At 38.0% G+C, this 19,930-nt stretch overlaps 1 protein-coding gene across 1 annotated transcript in view; it reads right to left on the bottom strand.

Annotated features, from left to right (window-relative positions):
- Positions 1–3,943: 3,943 nt before the first annotated feature.
- LOC141476605 (A disintegrin and metalloproteinase with thrombospondin motifs 6-like) overlaps positions 3,944–19,930 on the bottom strand; it is a 148,994-nt gene continuing 133,007 nt past the window's right edge. The window contains exons 22-24 of the mRNA XM_074165363.1: positions 14,008–14,184; positions 12,117–12,273; positions 3,944–4,053 (exon numbers count right to left, since the gene is read on the bottom strand). Of these exons, the coding sequence (XP_074021464.1) occupies positions 3,944–4,053; positions 12,117–12,273; positions 14,008–14,184 (444 nt within the window). The remainder of the gene's footprint in view (positions 4,054–12,116; positions 12,274–14,007; positions 14,185–19,930) is intronic.

Below are 19,930 nucleotides of genomic sequence, written 5' to 3'. Positions count from 1 at the left end.
AACCAAAATTATTAATGCTTTATAAAAACATTTAAGGTTCTCTGTACTTTCTTTAACATCTTACTCATAGTAGTAGATCAATTCTTTTCATTAAACTAGATTTTAACTGTTATTCTAGAGAAATAATAAATGTTTCATAGGACTTGATCAGATGTTTCAGTATAGGATATTTTTACTGTACCAGGTAAAAAAGAAGCATCTCTCAGCAACAGTGACCTAAGCACCAAGTCTTCTGAACTGACTTTGGTTTTTTATATTTAAAAACATTATAGCTTCAGATAAAACCTTAAAAGCTCAATGCAAGAAGGACATTTTATTGTTATTGTTGTTATTGACTGGCTGTTAATGAAATCATTCCAAGAAGTACAGGATATTTTGCTGCCATTAATTTCATTCTTGATCTACATTTATTGCTTAAGCTAAAATATTATCTATTAATGCACATTACCACATTCTTGACTTTTCCTTTTTCTTTTTTTTTTTTTTTTGGTAATATATGACAAACATTGCTGCTGCCAAGACAGAAGTCTGGCATAACATATAGATGTTACTTGAAAGAAAACATATTATATATATTTTAATGCATCTGATGAAGCAAATGTTAAGCATACAGAATTCTAGCAACTGTAAGTCAGGGAACAGACAACTGTACCATGGGTATCATTCTTAAAAGCTGCAGTTTTATTTTACTAAATTATCTATGTTAAAAACAAATCTGTGCCTGGTGTGGAATTTCACTGCATGAAGTGTTACAATATTTTTGTTTTCATTACAAGCAGGAGAATGCATGTAGAACAAGTGTTAAGAAACATGACAATAAATTAGAATATAATTTACAAAAGCAAAAAAAAAAAAGTAACAGTGTACCACATTAATACAAATTATAAAATAATAAGCAACTCATCACAATAATGCAAAGGTAATTTCAGTCTGTATTATTAAGGATATCTATGTGACATTCACTCCATTACAAAGTTCCTAATGAAATGGACTATTTTGGGGTGTATACACCTTGAGGGGTTAATCTGTAGATTTTTCTTTCTGTTTTTATCTTCTTCAGCTGATAGTATTGCTCAGTGGAAGTATTGGCACCAGATTGATCTCTGCATTGAGTATTCTACTATTTGATTCTAAGCTTGTCATATTTATAGCCTATACAAATAGTCCTATTGTCACTATTTAGGAATATAACACTATTTAGCTTAGACTATATAGATGGCTACAGTGTAGCAGCAGCAATGAACGGTGCTGTGGGAACAAAATATTTTTCTTGGAATTAGGTTTCATTTTTCAGTCTTAGTCTGAAGCATTGCTTAGTTTGTAAATCCACATACATTCTGTGTTTTGTTCCCTTTAACAATAAAATTCAACGTTGCTCCAAGGAATTCTTTAAATTCCAATCTCAGTGCTGTTATATTGCAGAGTAAACATTGGACTCCCTAGTGTTCTAGCACCAGTAAGAGAGCAAAATGTGTCTTTGGAAACACTCCTTACAATTTTAATGTCCTAAGTGAGGTAAAAAAAAAAAAAAGGTTTCTTATGAATACATAAAAAACCCTTTTCTTGTTAGCTGAAAAGACACATTAGCTGATAAAATCATGCCCTGGAGAAAACCCAACCCTGATACAAAGAGGCCTCTTGCTTAGAGAATGCCACACCCCTTTTCCTTTTATAGTTTTTTTTTTTCTGACCTAACCAGGGTATGCTAGCACCAAGGTGTTTTGTCGAAAGAATATAGAAAGTCGATTCACTTAACAGAGAAGGACTACATACTGCCTTTAATCCATATGTGCAACTCCTAAAGATTGGGGTTTTTTATCTACTGGTGTCAGTTTTAACAGGAGCTGTTTACATGGCAATGAGAGCAGCAGATAAGCATTTGTGAATACATGCAAGCCAACTGAAAATGAATTCCACTGGTCACAGGCATATGGAAGTGGAAATACTGACAAGAGTTAGCAGATGACAGGAATTTGATGGTCATGAATACGTGGGCTACACAAAACCCCACAGATAGATTGTCAATATGTTGGGGGGATTTCATAGTATGAGTCCTGTTAACAATATCTATTGTTCCATGTTAATTCACATTAGTAAATAGTGTGCAACACATTTGGCTTGTTATTGGTAAAATACACTGATACACTTCAGTTCCATGATATTATGAAATTATTTGTCACTAAAAAGTGCTATTTAAGTTAGAATTTGTAACATGTTGTTGTTCACATAATTTTAATTGCACTACAACAAAGGAGACATAGTTGGACACAAAAGCACATTTATCAAGTACCTGCTGCAAACTGCAAGTGTTCAAGTACAATTAATATAAACAAGTACCCACTTCCCTTATCTCCTTGTTGAGTCTGTTACTGAAAGTGAAGGGGAAGATAAACATGACATTAAACTTTTTTATGATAGATTCTTGAATGTGACTGCCTAAGTAGCTTGGTTTCACATTTTAAAATGCAAAGTATTTGGTGAATATTAAAAATATGGTAATATGAAATAAGTGGAGTATGGCAGCAGAATAGTTAAGTCATCTAGCCACTAATCTAGAGGCATGAGTTTTTTCCAGTCTCACACTGAAAGCTGCCCCTAGCTTTAAATATGGTCCAGCTTTAAATATGTAGGTGAAGGTGGCCAGACTTCATTATAGCCACCTCTTTTCCAGTGTGCCTTTCTCCTGATAGCCCAACAGGCCTCTTGGCTCAAGCACACTTTTGACTTCTCATTTGAACAGAACCTAGATACGTCCACAAGTCTTTTATTCTTTGGTTGTAATCCTTGTCCACTCAGATGTGGTCTCCTGAACTGCACATTCACATATTCTTTCTCATAAACAAATGCCCTTCTGCTATGGTATCAAAGAAGGGAACATCTGGAATCCATTTTAACTTTCAGCTTTGCAAAGGATTGTTGCTATTACACAGTAGGCTTATCTTTTGCACTGGAACTCCTTGGTGTTGGAGAAACATGTAAACCAGATCTAGATGTCCACAAAGTTGTATCTTCTTTATGGTTGGTGTTGTAAACAAAAGTGAGCTGGAGTCAAAGAGGAAGTTCTAAGCAACCTGTATAGTAGTAGTGAAGGAGATGGCAATACGGTCTTCACCACTATTGGAGTCTGCCTCCTCCATGATATTGAAATATGTTCCCTTTCAGTGGAAATCTCAGCTTCACCTTTACAACGGTGAGATGGCTATAAACCTGCAACACAGATTTCATTCAATTTCATAGCACACTTGTATTTCATGCACCACTGCAATAACTGTTGCACCTCTTAAATCTAAGTCCCTTCATGGTGATTCTATTTAGTATAGCTTTATATATGGCACACAGCAGTGTTCAGGAAATATGGATTACTCCAAAGGGAATTAGGTGGAATGAAGGAAAAATACATATTGTTTAATTTCTGCTCCTTAAATAACATTTCCAAGCTCATTTTATAATTTAAATTGTGGTGCTGTGTTGTGAGATAAAATAGTTAACATTTTTAAGCCATGACAACTTTTTTTTGATTCCTCTTTACTTCCATAGTAGACCAAGTCATAACACTACATTTTAAAAAGTTTTAAATACAAATAGATTCAGTGTCATTGCTAAGTCCATAATAAAAATTATTTAAATGGTCCAAGGAGGTAAACAGACTATTGGATTTAGTCAAAAGAACACAAATGGTCCACAGTAAGTTATTCTATAGGTGCTGCGTGGATCTTTCCAATTTGGCATGCCCTCCTTATACTGTGTCCAGCACTTTGGATTAATAAATCCCACTTCACAGAAGTTAAAATAATATTGAAATCCTGTCAGTTGGGGCTGACCAGTGGTTATGTCTTCCACAGGGTAATGCATTTGCAAGGACGTCAATCTCATTCCACTGTGTGGCTCCCTTTGATGGACAATTTTCCACAATAATAAGGCAAATTCTCATGTTCTCTGTGGGTCAGTGTCCTTGGCAGGTCTTGCAACACATCTGTCTGAAGTATGCTCGACTGCAGAACTTGAACTTCAACACCAGTGGGCAATATGCCACTTTGTTCACATCTTTGCACTCTAATAATTAAGGGCATTAAAGAGAAAAAATCAGAAATAAAAATTAAAGCACAAAGAAAATTTGACATTTAACATGCTGCTTCTCTATCCATCCACCTTGCCCTCTTTGTAACTACTCTTTCTAGTCCAGCCTAGTGCACACAATATATTTTAAAAAGCCATAAAAATGTTTGCAGGGCTTCTCTCCCAGACATTTAGAAGTGTGCCCACTTTGTCTTGAAAGAATTAACATTTATTGGGATAAATGATCACTTTAGACAGCTAGGAAATACGAGTAATTTTTCTTACAATACTTTTATATCTTCTTTCTCAGGAGTTATTTTATTCATCCCTGAGAGATTAACCAAAATCTAACATGATTTGCACTATTTGATACCATGCCTGTGCATTTGTAAGAATCCTTGAAATAGAATATGCATTGCAGCTAACAGGGGTGAAGAAAACAACAAGTGTTATAAATAAAGGCACCAATAGTGTGAATTCAGCAACTGGACTGAATGGTGGATTATACTTTAAGCTTGCTTCCATACATCCACGCTGTCTTTTATGCAGGAGGAAAAGCCATTTTTATGCCTGTAATAGATATGTAAGAGCTTTTTTTCATACTTGTATTTTCCATATATGCTGGGCTTACTGCCTCAGCAGCCATTGTCATACTGGCAGGTAACTCTTCCAGGAAGGGAGAACAAGAGCTCAACCACGCAGAGAAGGATTACTTCTTTTCCATCCCACACAGGTTGTATCTAAAGTGACTTGTGGGTGTACATTACAGGAGCACTGCTGGAGTATGATGTGGTTCTCTTCTGGCTCAGTTTCCTTTCTGTAGAAAGGTGGGAATCAGGAATGGAATAGTTTGGTCCATGCCCAGTTCTTATTCTGATTATAGCTGGAGATATGGCTGTATCTGAGAGCTCAATGGTACACTCGGGTTCTACAGCTCAAATGTTGCTACTGCAGATTTGCTTTGCACTGGAGTCAATATTGTGACAGATGCCTGATAGGGGATTTTTAGTTAAAAGCATTTGCACAGTTTCTTCCAGACTGATATTAAAATGGGACTTTGACAAGGAGATGGAAAATGAAGATGGAAGAGATGTATACTTAGAAAAAGCAAAACCCACAAGTTTGAACTGCAAAAATTAAGTGGTGGGAAAAATGAAATTAGATTAATTTCTCAGAAAATAATTTGTGTCAAAAGAATGCTGTAAATGTTTACTGTTTTAAGGTTACATTTGATATTGGCTTCCTCCTACAATCTTTCTCAAATTACGACAGCTATAAAGAAAATGTGAATAAAAAGGAGAGAAACTAGCAGTACTTTGACTTTTGTCATATTTTGTATTGATTTGATATCTAGAAGCGAAGACTGGAGGCCATGATGCTGTTGCTCCAAGGCCTGACAGAACAACAGTCCTTGACTCCGAAATGTCTGTAAGCCAAATATGAAAGAAACAACAGGCAGGCACACCAAACAGGTAGGAAAAGAAAAAAGTAATAGTGAAACAAACACAATCATCATGTACAATCCTTCAGCTACTCCTATTTGTCTTCCTTCTACATACAATCTCCTAGTACAATATTTTTGCTCCAGAACAGGTAATTATGGACACTGCGTTCATGCTACAAGCATACTGTAGTAGCAAGTTAAGTGCAGATGAAACTTTTTAGCATTTGAACCTAGGAAAGCATTAGTGAGGTTGAACTTCAGGGTCTGTACTGAACAGTATTTCCAATAATGGCAATATGCATGCTTCTAGCTAGACAAGTCGAAGTCATGAAATGATTTAAACTTTCATGTCATTAACACAGATATAGTGCTTTCATTGTAATTTTTTACTTCACCTACCCAATGTTTTATGTACTACTTTTCTACTTTTTTAATTCACAGTTTGGAAACAGAGTTGGATGTCAGCAGAAAAGACATTGGGAGTAGTTGGTTGAAACAGACATATTTCTCTATCAGCAACTGCACATGGTCACTATTTTATTTCAAAAACTCTTTCTAAAAAAGGTCAAATATCTTCTAGAAATATTTCAGGTCCTTGTGTTTGTGGAGACTGGGAATATAGGAGAGACAGATGGTGAATTATAAATGAAGTGAGGAAAAAAAAGGTTCACTTGATCTTGACGAAATGTAAAAAGTTCATTCAATCCCAAAAATAACCCTCATATACATTGTATTTAGTTAAATACAGGTAAAGCCACTAACTTCATTTTTGCTGAAAGTAGGGTTCGAAATAATCCCATTTCATACTTCCTTACGTTATTCTTCCTCTTGACTAAATCTGGACCCTGTTCAGCCAATGCCATATGGACAGCAGTGATACAATATTCTGGAAGTTGCCCACAACTTTTGTTTTAAAAATCAGTTTTGAAGTATATATGGTGGCTGATGAAGTAGCCTATTATTCATAGGACTGTGCTTGAATAGAAGAGGTTTAGCAGAGCCCTTTTTGTTCCTAGTAACTACTGTTAATAACTTTAAATAATCTACATGCTTTAATCTCTTCTTTTCTGAACTTTGTGGCCAGATCAGACAATATTAGGATATTGTGTCACATTACAGTAATAAACACACAGAATGTCACTGTGCCTTCAGCTAAAGAGACTGCAAAGACATACCAGAAAAATTACAAGGAAAACTGAAATGACATAAAAATAGATAAAATAGTTTTTCAGGTAAAGTTACAGATGGCCATTAGCAGTCTAGATTCATCATATACACACACACATATACACACACACACACACTTAAGAGAATAAAATCATTCTGAATACATTTCAAATTGTGTGGTACATGCTGCCTGTAGTTCACTTCCAACAGCAAATGTAATGTTACCCTCATTAGTGGCAGTCTGTCAAAACCTTTCTACAATATTCTAAATCTCCAACAAAGAGTTTAAAAAACCAAACAGCTAAAGCAGATGTAAAATGTGACAAGATATACTGTAACTTTTACTATTTCTATATCCCCAAAATTTTGACTCTTATTTTATGTAAACAACCTTTACTTTCCCCGAGAAAGTGCTTTTAAACTTTACTAACATGATCACTATACTGCAGAGTGGCTCAAGCTTTCTCAAAATCATGTACATACTTATCACAGAATCCTCGTGGTTGGAAGGGACCTTTGAGATCATCAAGTCCAACCACAAAAAAAAAAAAAAAGAAACCCATGCAAACAAACCACAAACAGACACAACCCAACAGTCTCGGGCACTAGAGCATGCCCTGAAGTGCCATGTCTACACGTTTCTTAAATACCTCCAGGGATGGTGACTCCACCACCTCCCTGGGCAGGCTGTTCCAGGGCCTGACCACCCTCTCAGTAAAGTAATTCTTCCTGATATCTAATCTAAACCTCCCCTGCCCCAACTTCAGACCATTTCCTCTGGTCCTGTCATTATTCCCTTGGGAGAAGAGGCCAACACCCACCTCTCTACAACCTCCTTTCAGGTAGTTGTAGAGGGCAGTGAGGTCCCCCCTCAGCCTCCTCTTCTCCAAACTAAACATGCCCAGTTCCCTCAGCCTCTCTTCGTATGACTTGTTCTCTAGACCCCTCACCAGCTTGGTGGCTCTCCTCTGGACACGCTCCAGCAGCTCAATGTCCTTCCTGTAGTGAGGGGCCCAGAACTGAACACAGCACTCGAGGTGAGGCCTCACCAGGGCCGAGTACAGAGGCACCATCACTGCCCTACTCCTGCTGGCCACGCTATTCCTGATACAGGCCAGGATGCCGTTGGCCTTCTTGGCCACCTGGGCACACTGCTGGCTCATGTTCAGCCGGCTGTCCACCAACACCCCCAGGTCCTTTTCTGCCGGGCAGCTTTCCAGCCACTCTGCCCCAAGCCTGTAGCATTGCCTGGGGTTGTTGTGACCCAAGTGCAAGACCCAGCACTTGGCCTTATTAAACCTCATCCCATTGGCCTTGGCCCATTGATCCAACCTGTCCAGGTCCCTCTGTAGAGCCTTCTGACCCTCAAGCAGATCAACACTCCCACCTAGTTTGGTGTCATCTGCAAACTTACTGAGGGTGCACTCCATCCCCTTATCCAGATCATCAATAAAGATATTAAACAAGACTGGCCCCAAAACTGAGCCCTGAGGGACACCACTGGTGACCGGCCGCCAACTGGATTTCACCCCATTGATCACAACTCTCTGGGCACGGCCATCCAGCCAGTTTTTTACCCAGTGAAGAGTATACTTGTCTATGCCATGATTCACCACCTTCTCCAGGAGAACGCTGTGGGGGATGGTGTCAAAGGCCTTACCAAAGTCCAGGTAGACAACGTCCACAGCCTTCCCTCCATCCAGAAGGCGGGTCACATGGTCACAGAAAGAGATCAGGTTGGTCAAGCAGGACCTCCCTTTCATAAACCCATGCTGGCTGGCCCTGACCCCTCGGCTGCCCTGCACTTGCTGTGAGAGCTCACTCAAGATGATCCTCTCCATGATCTTTCCCGGTACCAAGGTCAGGCTGACAGGCCTGTAGTTCCCTGGATCCTCCTTCCGGCCCTTCTTGTAGATAGGTGTCATGTTGGCCACCCGCCAGTCATCTGGTACCTCTCCTGTTGACCAGGATTGTTGATAGATAATGGAGAGAGGCTTGGTGAGCTCTCCCGCCAGCTCCCTGAGTACCCTTGGGTGAATCCCATCCGGCCCCATGGACTTATGCGTGTCCAGGTGCATAAGCAAATAATTAACTACTTCCTCCTGGATTACGGGGGGGTTGTTCTGCTCTCCATCCTTATCTTCCAGCTCAGGAGGCTGAACACCCTGGGGGTAGCTGGTCCGACTGTTGAAGACAGAGGCAAAGAAGGCATTAAGTATCTCAGCCTTCTCCTCATCCTTAGTTGCAATGTTTCCCCCCTCATCCAGTAAGGGATGGAGATTCTCCCTGACTCCCTTTTTGTTGATGTATTTATAAAAACTTTTTTTGTTGTCCCTTATGTTAATGGCCAGGTTGAGTTCCAGCTGGGCTTTTGCCTTCCTAATTTTTTCTCTGTATAACCTAACAAGATCTCTGTACTCCTCCTGAGTTGCCTGTCCCTTCATCCAAAGGTGGTAAACCCTCCTTTTTTCCCATCAAAAGTTCTTTGTTCAACAAGGTCTATCTTGGGTTACCAAAATTAAATTTTCCAGAAATTGATAAATGGGTTCCATAGGCTGCGAGCACCGGAGTTTAGGGACTGAAGGGAATTAGGAGATTTGCTGGGGTTTGAAATGGGAAGGGAATCTCCTCAGCTAGTCTGACCCTGCTGCAAACTAATGACCTGTTGTTGAAGTAGCTTTTGCCACATGGTGGGTCCCAAAGCATAAGGCAGTGCTACTAGGTGGCTTATGGAAAAAGTCTCTGCATGCAAGCAGATATGCTCTGCTATGAACATGGAATGGGTAGAACCCTCCCTCTGAGAGGCTTGACTCCTTCCCTGACACCCAAATACAGATACACAGTTCACATACCACTGCACCTGGAGACAGACAGATGCAGGCATAGAGGCACAGAATACTCCTTTCACAAATACATCCACAAGGAAATACCAGAACTTAAATACTTCTTGCTTAGAAAGTATTATCTTTCCAAAAATAGTTGTGTTCTTTAGGATTAATTAGTACTTGAAATCTTAAAAGCTTTCCATCATCTCTCATATGCTGAAAAAAATATGCCTCCTGTTTAACACAAGAGATGTCAGTTCCTCTTGTGCCTAAGAGGATTTTTTTAAGCCAAGTGTAAGCAAAAAATGTGCAATGCATGTGCTTCTTAAATTCAACATGTAATAGTAGCTCTGAAATGTTTATAAATTAGGATATATATTTAAGAAATGCTTGCTGAAATATTGAAAAAAATACCTTTAACACATTTTTTTTGTCTAATTTGGGGATAAAGCACCCTTAGTATTTAATGGATTGCAACTAGGTTCTTCTGAAAGGATGTAGGTATTTTAAATTGTTAAATGAACTTTGAGCTTACATTTACTTTTGAGCTATTTGAGCCACTTAACCGCTTACAAATAATCAGTGGTTTCCAGTAAATACCTTCAATATGGGACAAAAGCAAACATGGGGTGCTAAGTGGCAATGTGTTGGGAACTGTATCTACTGGAAGAGATTGTGCTATGTCTGTTTTCCCTCAGTTCCTCCTAGGACTTATTAGCTCAAGCAAAGTACTGTGCTAATGAGGCTGCATGGCTGTCAGTCAGGAGCTGGCTCATGCCTGGCCAACTCAGAGTGAAGGCCAAAGAGCTGAAGTCCATCTGGAATACTATGTAAGTGGTTTTCAACATTTTCAATTTGTGGTTCCCAAAAATTTTCCAGTGAAGATGTAGGTCCCTGGAAAACTCTATTGCCAACAGGCTTGCTTTTCATTGTTTCCCTGCACAGTTCTACTTTAAAGAAATCCATGGCCACCCAGTGTCCATAGATCACATGCAGAAATCCCCGATTGTATTCATCTATGAGAGATCAGTGTGTTTTCCTGATAATATTAAAGAATTACTACCATAATGACTATAAATAAGAAAAAGACTTTTTCACCTTGAAATTAAGAGGAGATTGAGACTAATCATGCACTTAGAAATACTTTATTACTTCCTTCCTTTGGAGAAAGGAATCTGTGTTTGGAAATAAAATATCTGTTAGCCTTTGAGCTTTAAAGGGCAGAATGTTTCCTAGATTGATAATTATCACCTAAAGATTACTTAAGAGTATGAAACATAAAAAATGGGAATTGAAGTAACCAACTAAAATTATGTTATGAAGATGCTTTTCAAATGACAACATGGGATGATAAGCCTCTATTTAAAATTAAAACTTCCAACCAGTAAATTGCAGTGCTCATAGTGAATCATCAGTATATTTCTGGGAAGATTTTAGTATGCTCCATTTCATTACAGACATCTCAATTTGACAGACTTTTATGACGACTTTGAATCTATGGCGTGAACCTCAATGGATACAGAAGGTATTAAATGAACACCAAATCAGGGAAGACTAGCATAAATTTGCCTTTATTTGATTTAAAATCAGAATATTTGTTCCATATAAATAGGATATTAAACTTCAGTGTAGTTGGAGAACCTGTGTAAAAGATACTCCATTATATACTGTACAGATATTAGTTACATTAAAAGGAGCAGCTTTAGTGACATTGCGAGGTCAAGCAATGGGAATACCTGTTTTAAGAGAACTATTATTGCTGTGCAATCATTCTTTATTTTCGAACATGTGTGTTTTGGTTATTTTTTGATTCCTTTTCCCCTTCCACACAAAATGGAATGTACTCATCTGGTGAGCAACTATTCTTAATTTTTACAATCAGTAAGGAAACTTTTTTTACTGCCTAGCACTCAAATTGTACTTCGACAACAGAATTTCCTAATAGATTGGCTTGGACAATTTATGAGTCCAGATCTGTAGCCTTTCATAAACATGAATAAGGTTATTTTGACATTATTATCTCATATATCCTCTAGCAAAAATATGTTATGATGAAGTTAATTAATAGTCTGATTAGGTTGTATCGTAAAAATTACTGTAATTATTTCAAACAGGCATTATAAATCCAAGAAATTTAAAGTTAATTAGAAGAAGCTGAAAAGTAGGACAAAGTATAAGAACAGGCTTGTAGCACTGTGCAGCATTAAATCTGTGGTCCCAGTCTGTCAATGAACATGCAATCAACTATTTTTGCCACTACATTATCATGTTAACCACTGATGGAGCAGGTAACAGTTTAGTGGATGAGAAGTATATCATGCTCCCCCTGCTATGATGGACATTTCCATTGAACCAATAAAGAGACTGGAAAATTAAATACATAAAATGATAGTATTTTGTCTATGACTTAGACTATATATTTTAAGGGTATTTTTTTAAACTAATAACCTGTATTTAGGTTTTTATTGACTTCACCTTTGAACTACAATGACTACTTAGAAAATAATAGTAAAAAATTCATTCATAGTCTGAGATGATGACTTTTACTAATAAATTAATGCAGTGATACTGACAATGTCGCTTTACTCTTTCCAGAATAAATTATATTAAGATGGGAAACTTACCTTCTGTGTTGGAAATGGGAGTACTGTCACATTTACTTTCACACTGCTGCATTGATGGAGGTCTAAGTGTTTCTGGACACTCACTGGATGCTTGTCCAGTGTATGAGAGGCACTGTACTGTTCGCATCTGTTGCCCAAGACCACACTGTGCAGAACACTAAAAATAAGAGATAAAAAAGTAAAACAACTTGTATCCAATTTTTAAATGTTAAATAAGATAACAGGAAAGCAATCAGGAACAGTACACATACATAAATTAAAAAAGAGACAAGCACCTGAAGAGATTTGGTTAATACATAAAATAATTTTCATAAAATAGCTTAGATTTTTTGGTTTTTTTGATAGTATATGCGACCACTCATCTTTCAAGAAAATGAAACACAATGCAATGTTAGCTTCCTGAACAGCTTGGATTTGAGGTATGAGAATATAATTTACACTATTTCATATATCATGTCTGAGTTTAAGTTCATGTTTTCAAGAGATAAATCATTTACTTTAGATCAAAGAAGAAAAACCAAGGAGACAAGAATTCAAATCTGCTAGAGCACTTTTTAATGAAAAAAGGAAAGCACCTTTTAAAGAAAAATACTTGGCTGTTTTAAAATATTTTTGAATTTCAATAACTAAACAGTGTTTTTAAGACATATCAACTTAAGATAAATGTGCATCTGGACAACTAGCATAAAAGAAAAGTCAATTAGACTGTAATACCACAAATTATTGTCCCCTGGTTAGTTAAGCTAAGGTGTTTTATTTTCATTAGTGTCAAATTACTCAGCAAACTTAGAAATTGAAATATCAAGTTATTGTTTAATAACAGGCCATTGATCATAATTGAGATTACCACGAGCCAGCAATGTGCCCTTGTGGCCAAGAAGGCCAATGGCATCCTGGGGTGCATCAGGAAGAGTGTGACCAGCAGGTCGAGAGAGGTCATCCTCCCCCTCTGCTCTGCCCTGGTGAGGCCCCATCTGGAGTACTGTGTCCAGTTCTGGGCTCCCCAGTTCAAGAAGGACAGGCAACTGCTGGAGAGGGTCCAGCAGAGGGCTACAAAGATGATGAGGGGACTAGAACATCTCTTCTGAGGAGAGGCTGAGGGACTTGGGTCTTTTTAGCCTGGAGAAGAGAAGGCTGAGGGGGGGATCTGATCAATGCTTATAAATACTTAAAGGGAGGGTGTCAGGAGAATGGGGCCAGTCTTTTTGCAGTGGTGCCCAGGGACAGGACAAGAGGAAATGGGCACAAACTTGAATATAAGAAGTTCCACCTAAACATGAGGAGGAACTTCTTTACTTTGAGGGTGGCAGAGCCCTGGAAGAGGCTGCCCAGAGAGGTGGAGGAATCTCCTTCTCTGGAGACATTCAAAACTCGCCTGGACAAGATCCTGTGCAACCTGCTCTGGGTGGACCTGCTCTGGCAGGGGGTTGGACTAGATGATCTCTGGAGGTCCCTTCCAACCCCATAGCATTCTGGGATTGCGAGATGCAAAAACATAATGAAAGAAGGAAATTCATTATATCATATTAAGAATCACTGCGTAACGGCAGCACCATTCAGCATGTGCTGTATCAATTTAGAGCCCTGTCTGGTAATTAAGTATATTTTATATAAAATTATATAGATCTCAGAAGGGTTTTTTTGGTGGCTATATATCTATTTTTTTTTAAAAATGCATACAGAAACTCATCTAGTAGAAACTAGATTACTGTCAGCAAATCCTTTATAATTCAGCAGACAACTATCATTCAAAATAACATTTCAGTCTGAGACAAACAGAGGAGAAGCTTTTGCTTCAGTCATGGGAACCATCTCTTATTAATTTCTTATCCTTAAAGGTACTAATGTGTAGGAGACTAACAGCAATAAATACTTATATGAACTATCTTACCTGTCCCCAGTCTCCAGTAACCCAGCGAGGAGGAGGACATCGGCCTAAACTACAGCGGATGCGGACTGGAGGTTTGCTTTCCTCCTGGCATTGCGTGACTGGAAAAGTTTTTAAAAGATCACTGCTTTTGCACAGAACAATTCGGTGTTTGAATCCTGGGCCACACTTTGGTGTGCACTGAAAAAATATTTATATAAATGAATAATGAAAATCTCAGTAAAACATCAATAAATGTGTCAGAAATGCTATTATGGAAAACAGAAGAATATATTTATGTTCTTATAATTAAACTATATTCACAACTTTCCAGAGATTATAATGATAATTTTAAAATGTTTAGAAACATAAACAAGCTGACTGATGATTGCTTTATTAAGTTAAAGGTTTTATAATTTTTAATTTGATAAAAGCAGATTTCCTTTGCTATTTATATTTAGGCTATTGTGTTACTATTTACTTTTATATATAAAAAGCCTTTAGGTTAGGTTTAAGAAAAGCACTTTGCTGCAAAGTAGAAAGGTCTACCACATGTAATATTATTATGAAACAAACTTGAGTGTGCATTTCAGAAATTAAAAGTAGAACTCTCTGTTCTTAATATGACCTTAGTACAGTCTTTCTCCACCTCACTTACAGATCACTGAGCTACAATGAACACATCTTTCCCCAATAAACATATGGGAAGATAAATGCTTTACTGGACTCCACAGAAACCAGATTATTGGTTCAGAGAAATACTGTACCCTCTCCCCTACCCTACAGTGCATGCTTTTCTCTCCTTTCCTATTTAAATTTTAATTCTGTTTTCTCAGAGTTATTGTTTTTCTTCCTTTTATCACTCCTCTGCTTGTTCTAACAGCAAGCAGATGATAAAACAGTAATTTGAAAAGAAGCAGGTCTGAAGACCTCTGCTTTTCCTCCTCCTTCTTCATATTGGTTCCCCCCGCCTTCTCCTTCCATTTTCCTACTGACTATTAACTGTCAGTTACATTAGCATAACTGCAGAATGGAAAAGAGGCAAGTGCTAACAAAATTAAGACCTTCTCCAAATCAGTCTCTAACAGTTGAACAGGAGTTTTTGCAAGCACAGTTTTAGAATTCCCTATAGGCATGTTAACCTTTATCCCATAAGCATATCTGCAGTATTTGAATCTGAATCAATTTCTGATACCATAAATCCTACACACAGATTACGCTAAACCTGTCAAGAGTGGAATGGCCTTTCGTATGAAAGCAGCTGCAGAGACAAAATATTATCTGGTAAATAATACTATGTGGAACTGAAGCAAAATTCAAGAGGTGGCATGCTGAAGACCTTCCACCCATTAAAACATGTCATTATATAATTGGGGGAAAAAGAAAAAACCCTAAGATTCATTTTCAGAAAATGAATTGAGTGATCCAAACTTTACTGTTGTATGCCAAATTCTGAAGCATCTCTGCCTAACCAAAAAAGAACAGAAAAGAGACAAGGTTGGAAGGACCCGCCTGCCACTGTAAGAGTAGTCTACAGATTAGTGATGAGTTCACTTTGTAGAACAGCAGGAGACAGAGAGGCTTGAAACCCCTCAGAGTTGCACAGAGCTGTGTTCTGCACTCTGGGTGTTGCATTCTAAAACCTGAAATATTATAAAAATGCAAAAAAGCAAGCTATCACCAACCCGCTGTTAAAATAGACTGTACCTCATGTGAAACTCAGTTCATTAGACATATTCTAAGAATGCCTTCTAAATTGAGGCCTTTGGAGAGGATGTGTGGAGAAATGTACAGTGTGTGAATCACTGTATGGCTTCGGCAAGAGGCTGGCACTCAGCTTCTCTTATGTGTCAAGACAGGCAAGTAGAACTTCAGATAATCAGTGAATAAATGTCAAAATCCAATGTGTCTATGGAGTTTCATAATCTTTAGAATGTGATAGCAAATAAGCAAGAGTTTGAGGATCAAAATTTGAGTTTAGGTGCATCCATTTTCTAGTCCCACTTGAAGACACGTTCTTTTATCTATATTTAATCTGCCATTTGAGAAAAATCTTTCAGGTACTGCTACCAGAAGAAAACAACATCCCTTAAAACCCCCACTTTTTAGGAATCATAGTCAAAATTCCACTAAATATGATGGACTACACCCTGTCCCCAGAAATAAAAGTGAAGTAAGGAAATAGGTTGTCTACAATAATACTGAATCACCAAAAATAAAAAGCATCAGTAGAATTTAACAAAAAAATTATGTCTCCACAGCAAATGAAAGAATACACAGACAAAAAAGCCCAGGAAAGTTTCTCCCATTATCACATGCTTCTAGAATTTTTGACTCACTCAGTGGAAGTCCTGACTAATGGCAATATGAATGCAAAGTAAATGTGCTTGTCTGATAAGGCTCTTCCCAAGAAACCCTTAGATTATTTATTGTTGGTTTATATTTTATTATCTGTAAAAATATAAAAGAAGTAATTTACAGTGGGCAGAATAATTCAGTCAAAGCTCAACTATTGCAAAGTGTAAAAAATTTTATGGCAAAACTGATGTTACTTGAGAATGACTACTTTCTGCTAGGCAAGCCGCTGTTAGCTTTAATTACTATTTGATATAACCACTTTTACATTCTCCTAAAAACATTATTAAATTTTTATGTTTTAAAAATGTTTTTGTGTCTCTGATCAAAAAGATATGCCTATAAATACTTAAAGGGTGGGTGTCAGGAGGATGGGGCCAGTCTTTTTGCAGTGGTGCCCGGGGACAGGACAAGAGGAAATGGGCACAAACTTGAATATAAGAAGTTCCACCTAAACATGAGGAGGAACTTCTTTACTTTGAGGCTGGTAGAGCCCTGGAAGAGGCTGCCCAGAGAGGTGGGGGAGTCTCCATCTCCGGAGACATTCAAAACTCGCCTGGACAAGTTCCTGTGCAACCTGCTCTGGGTGACCCTGCTCTGGCAGGGGGTTGGACTGGATGATCTCTGGAGGTCCCTTCCAACCCCATATCGTTCTGTGATTCTGTAATTTCTTGTTAATTATCATTGAAGACTAAAAAAAATTTATAACTATATCAATGCTCAAGTGCATTAGCATATCTAAAACTGCTTAATTTGTATCAAGTATTACTTGTTTTGACTATAAAACCAAAGCTTTAGAACTTGCATTCCAGAGAAAAGTAGCAAGATTTGCCATTGGCTTCAATAGAAGCAGTATTCAACTCTTCCACTTTTTGAGTTCACTCTTGTTTTCATTTTCATGCTTCCGTCAGAATAAAAATGTTTATATGTATATTATTATAGGGATTTAAATACACTATATTTCTGGGAACACTGAACAGAAAAAACCCACCATTTTTCTCATTGTATTAAAATGATATCACCAGTCTGCCAAGCTACACCAGGCAAAATTCATACCAGAAAGAAGTCAGCACTTTTTCACAATCATGACGAAATACCACCACAATCAGAAGCTTAGTAGAGCTTCAATCTTTAGATTAGAACATTTCTGTTCAAAATTCTAACATATTTCTGTTGTATAAAAGCTTGGTTGTGAAGGTGTTTAAAAGTTGTTCAAGCTTCTTACGAGGCTGGCAATGTTGATGGATATAAGGATGATGTGAGCAAAGTCTGGAGGAGGTAGCTAAAGAGGAATAGTATGTAGTCAACATATATTTATGGCTCTGTAACTTGTCATATGGATACTATTATTTGTTAATACTGAGATGATGCCCAGATGTTCCAATCAGAAATAAAGTATCATGATAACGCACACAAAGAACTTACAAACTATCAAGGCCACAGATGAGGTATGAAAGAGTCTTCAACTGAACTCAACCCTTTCTACTCATCCATTCTTTCCTTCTCACTCCTTTCCTTTCTACTCTTTCCAAGTGAGAGTCATTTTCAAAGGGCTGGAATACACTCTACCTTTTCAGGTAGGGACAAGGACCATTTAAAACCTTTTCTGCCTTGATTATGGTACCTTACTTCTTGTGTGAAATGCTGGCTAACAGTGGGGTAAAAAAAATAAAAATGTTCTGCATGTAGACCAAGACACACTTTAAGATTCAGCTGTGACTGCACGGAGAGCCCGTGCTGGAGCAGGCTCCTGGTTGGAGAAGTTCATAGAGGACTGTCTCCTGTGGGAGGGACCCCATGCTGGAGCAGGGGAAGAGTGTGAAGAGGAAGGAGTGGCAGAGGCAATGCGTGATGAACTGACCGCAACCGTCCTCTCCTCCTGGACCCCTTGGGGGAGGAGGAGGTAGAGAATTCAGGAGTGGAGTCGAGTCCAGGAAGAAGGGAGTGGTGGGGGGAAGGTGCTTTAAGATTTGGCTTTATTTCTCATTACCCTACTCTGATTTGATTGATAATAAATTAAATTAATTTCCCCAAGTTGAGTCTATTTTGTCTGTGATGGTAATTGCTGAGTGATCTCCCTGTCCTTATCTCAACCCACAAGCCTTTCATTATATTTTCTCTCCCCGTCCAGCTGAGGAGGGGGAGTGATAGAGTGGCTTGATGGGCACCTGGCATCCAGACAAAGTCAACCCACCACAATTTGTCTATGCAACTAGTTTCTTCATTTAAGACGAACAGATGGAGATTACAAAAGCGTGAAATTCAAACATCAAGGAGCTTCCATGGCAGCTCACAACACTGTGATTTAACATGCAGATATTAATACTTTTAAGTACTGCTATAATGCATAGACTATTATTAACTAATAATGGATGGTGTCTCCATCCTTGGTGATATTCAAAACCCGTCTGGACATGATCCTATGCAGTCGGCTCTAGGTGGCCCTGCTTGAGTAGAGGAAGCTGGATAAGATGACCTCCAGAGGTCCCTTCCAACCTCAATCATTCTGCGATTCTGTGAACTATATTACCTGTATTAACAAATTATGGTAAGAGCTGTTCTGTACCACTTCTATGGGTGCTCACAGTGATGCTAGTAGCCCTCCTTCTTTATGCTTTGAATTTCGGGAGGCTGTAACAATTTTTGGAGCTAAAAGTATCTGTGCATAGAAGAGATCTGTGCAACTAAAGCACACTAATCTTCTTTATAGTATGCAGTGATTTATAATTTATTTTGAATGAAAGACTGTTTAAAGGCAAGAAAATACACAGAAAATGGGATACAATGAATCATGGGTATATCATTGGCAGATCATTCCAGTTTACTCTAATAGTCTCCTTTCTTTTTTTTTAGACAAAGTAAGTAGAACAGTTCTAACTTACCTGGCCTTCAGTAAAGTATTTGAAAGGGGGATTACAACTGGGTAAAGTTTAGGATTTGAGAGATGCAACCTGCAAAGACCTTCTAGGATCAGTCACAGGACTGATTAATATTTCTTTATATTCTATTTAATGATGTTCATACAAAAGTAGTTTCAGTTGTTCAGCATTACTGAAATTAGTGGCTAGCACAGGTAAGTAACTGACCTTGATGCAACAGAGGTATGTTCTACAGAAAGAACTCGACAACTGTGAAGACATGAATAATTGAAATGAAGTGAAATTTGGCAGTATGATGTGCATTTCCAAAAAAATAACAAGAACCTATATTTAAACTGGGAGATCACTAACTGAAATGAAAAAAGGAGGACAAAGGTCTGGATATATTAACAGAGCATAAGATAACAAAGCAATCAACACGTGATAGCTGAGGAACAGAAGGAGGTTATTTAGGGTATACTGGTACACTTCAGGTTATGGGTATTTTCAAGAGAGGCAGGAAACAAAAGGACGAGGCACATGTGAAACCTCCTCTGGGATATTATTTACGTTTAACTCTAGTAATCCATTCCCCAGAAAATGACTTCAAACTGAAACATGAAAGCAGAATGTGGTCAAGATTAATTCCTTTTGGACAAATAGGTGGATAAGGAACTGGCTGGATGGCCGCACTCAAAGGGTTCCAGGCAATGGCTCAATGTCCAAGTGGAAAC

This window comes from Numenius arquata, chromosome W, assembly GCF_964106895.1.
Source record: "Numenius arquata chromosome W, bNumArq3.hap1.1, whole genome shotgun sequence".
NCBI lineage: Eukaryota > Metazoa > Chordata > Aves > Charadriiformes > Scolopacidae > Numenius > Numenius arquata.
Note: the sequence above shows the minus strand (reverse complement) of the source record. Positions and strands in the feature narration are given on the sequence as shown.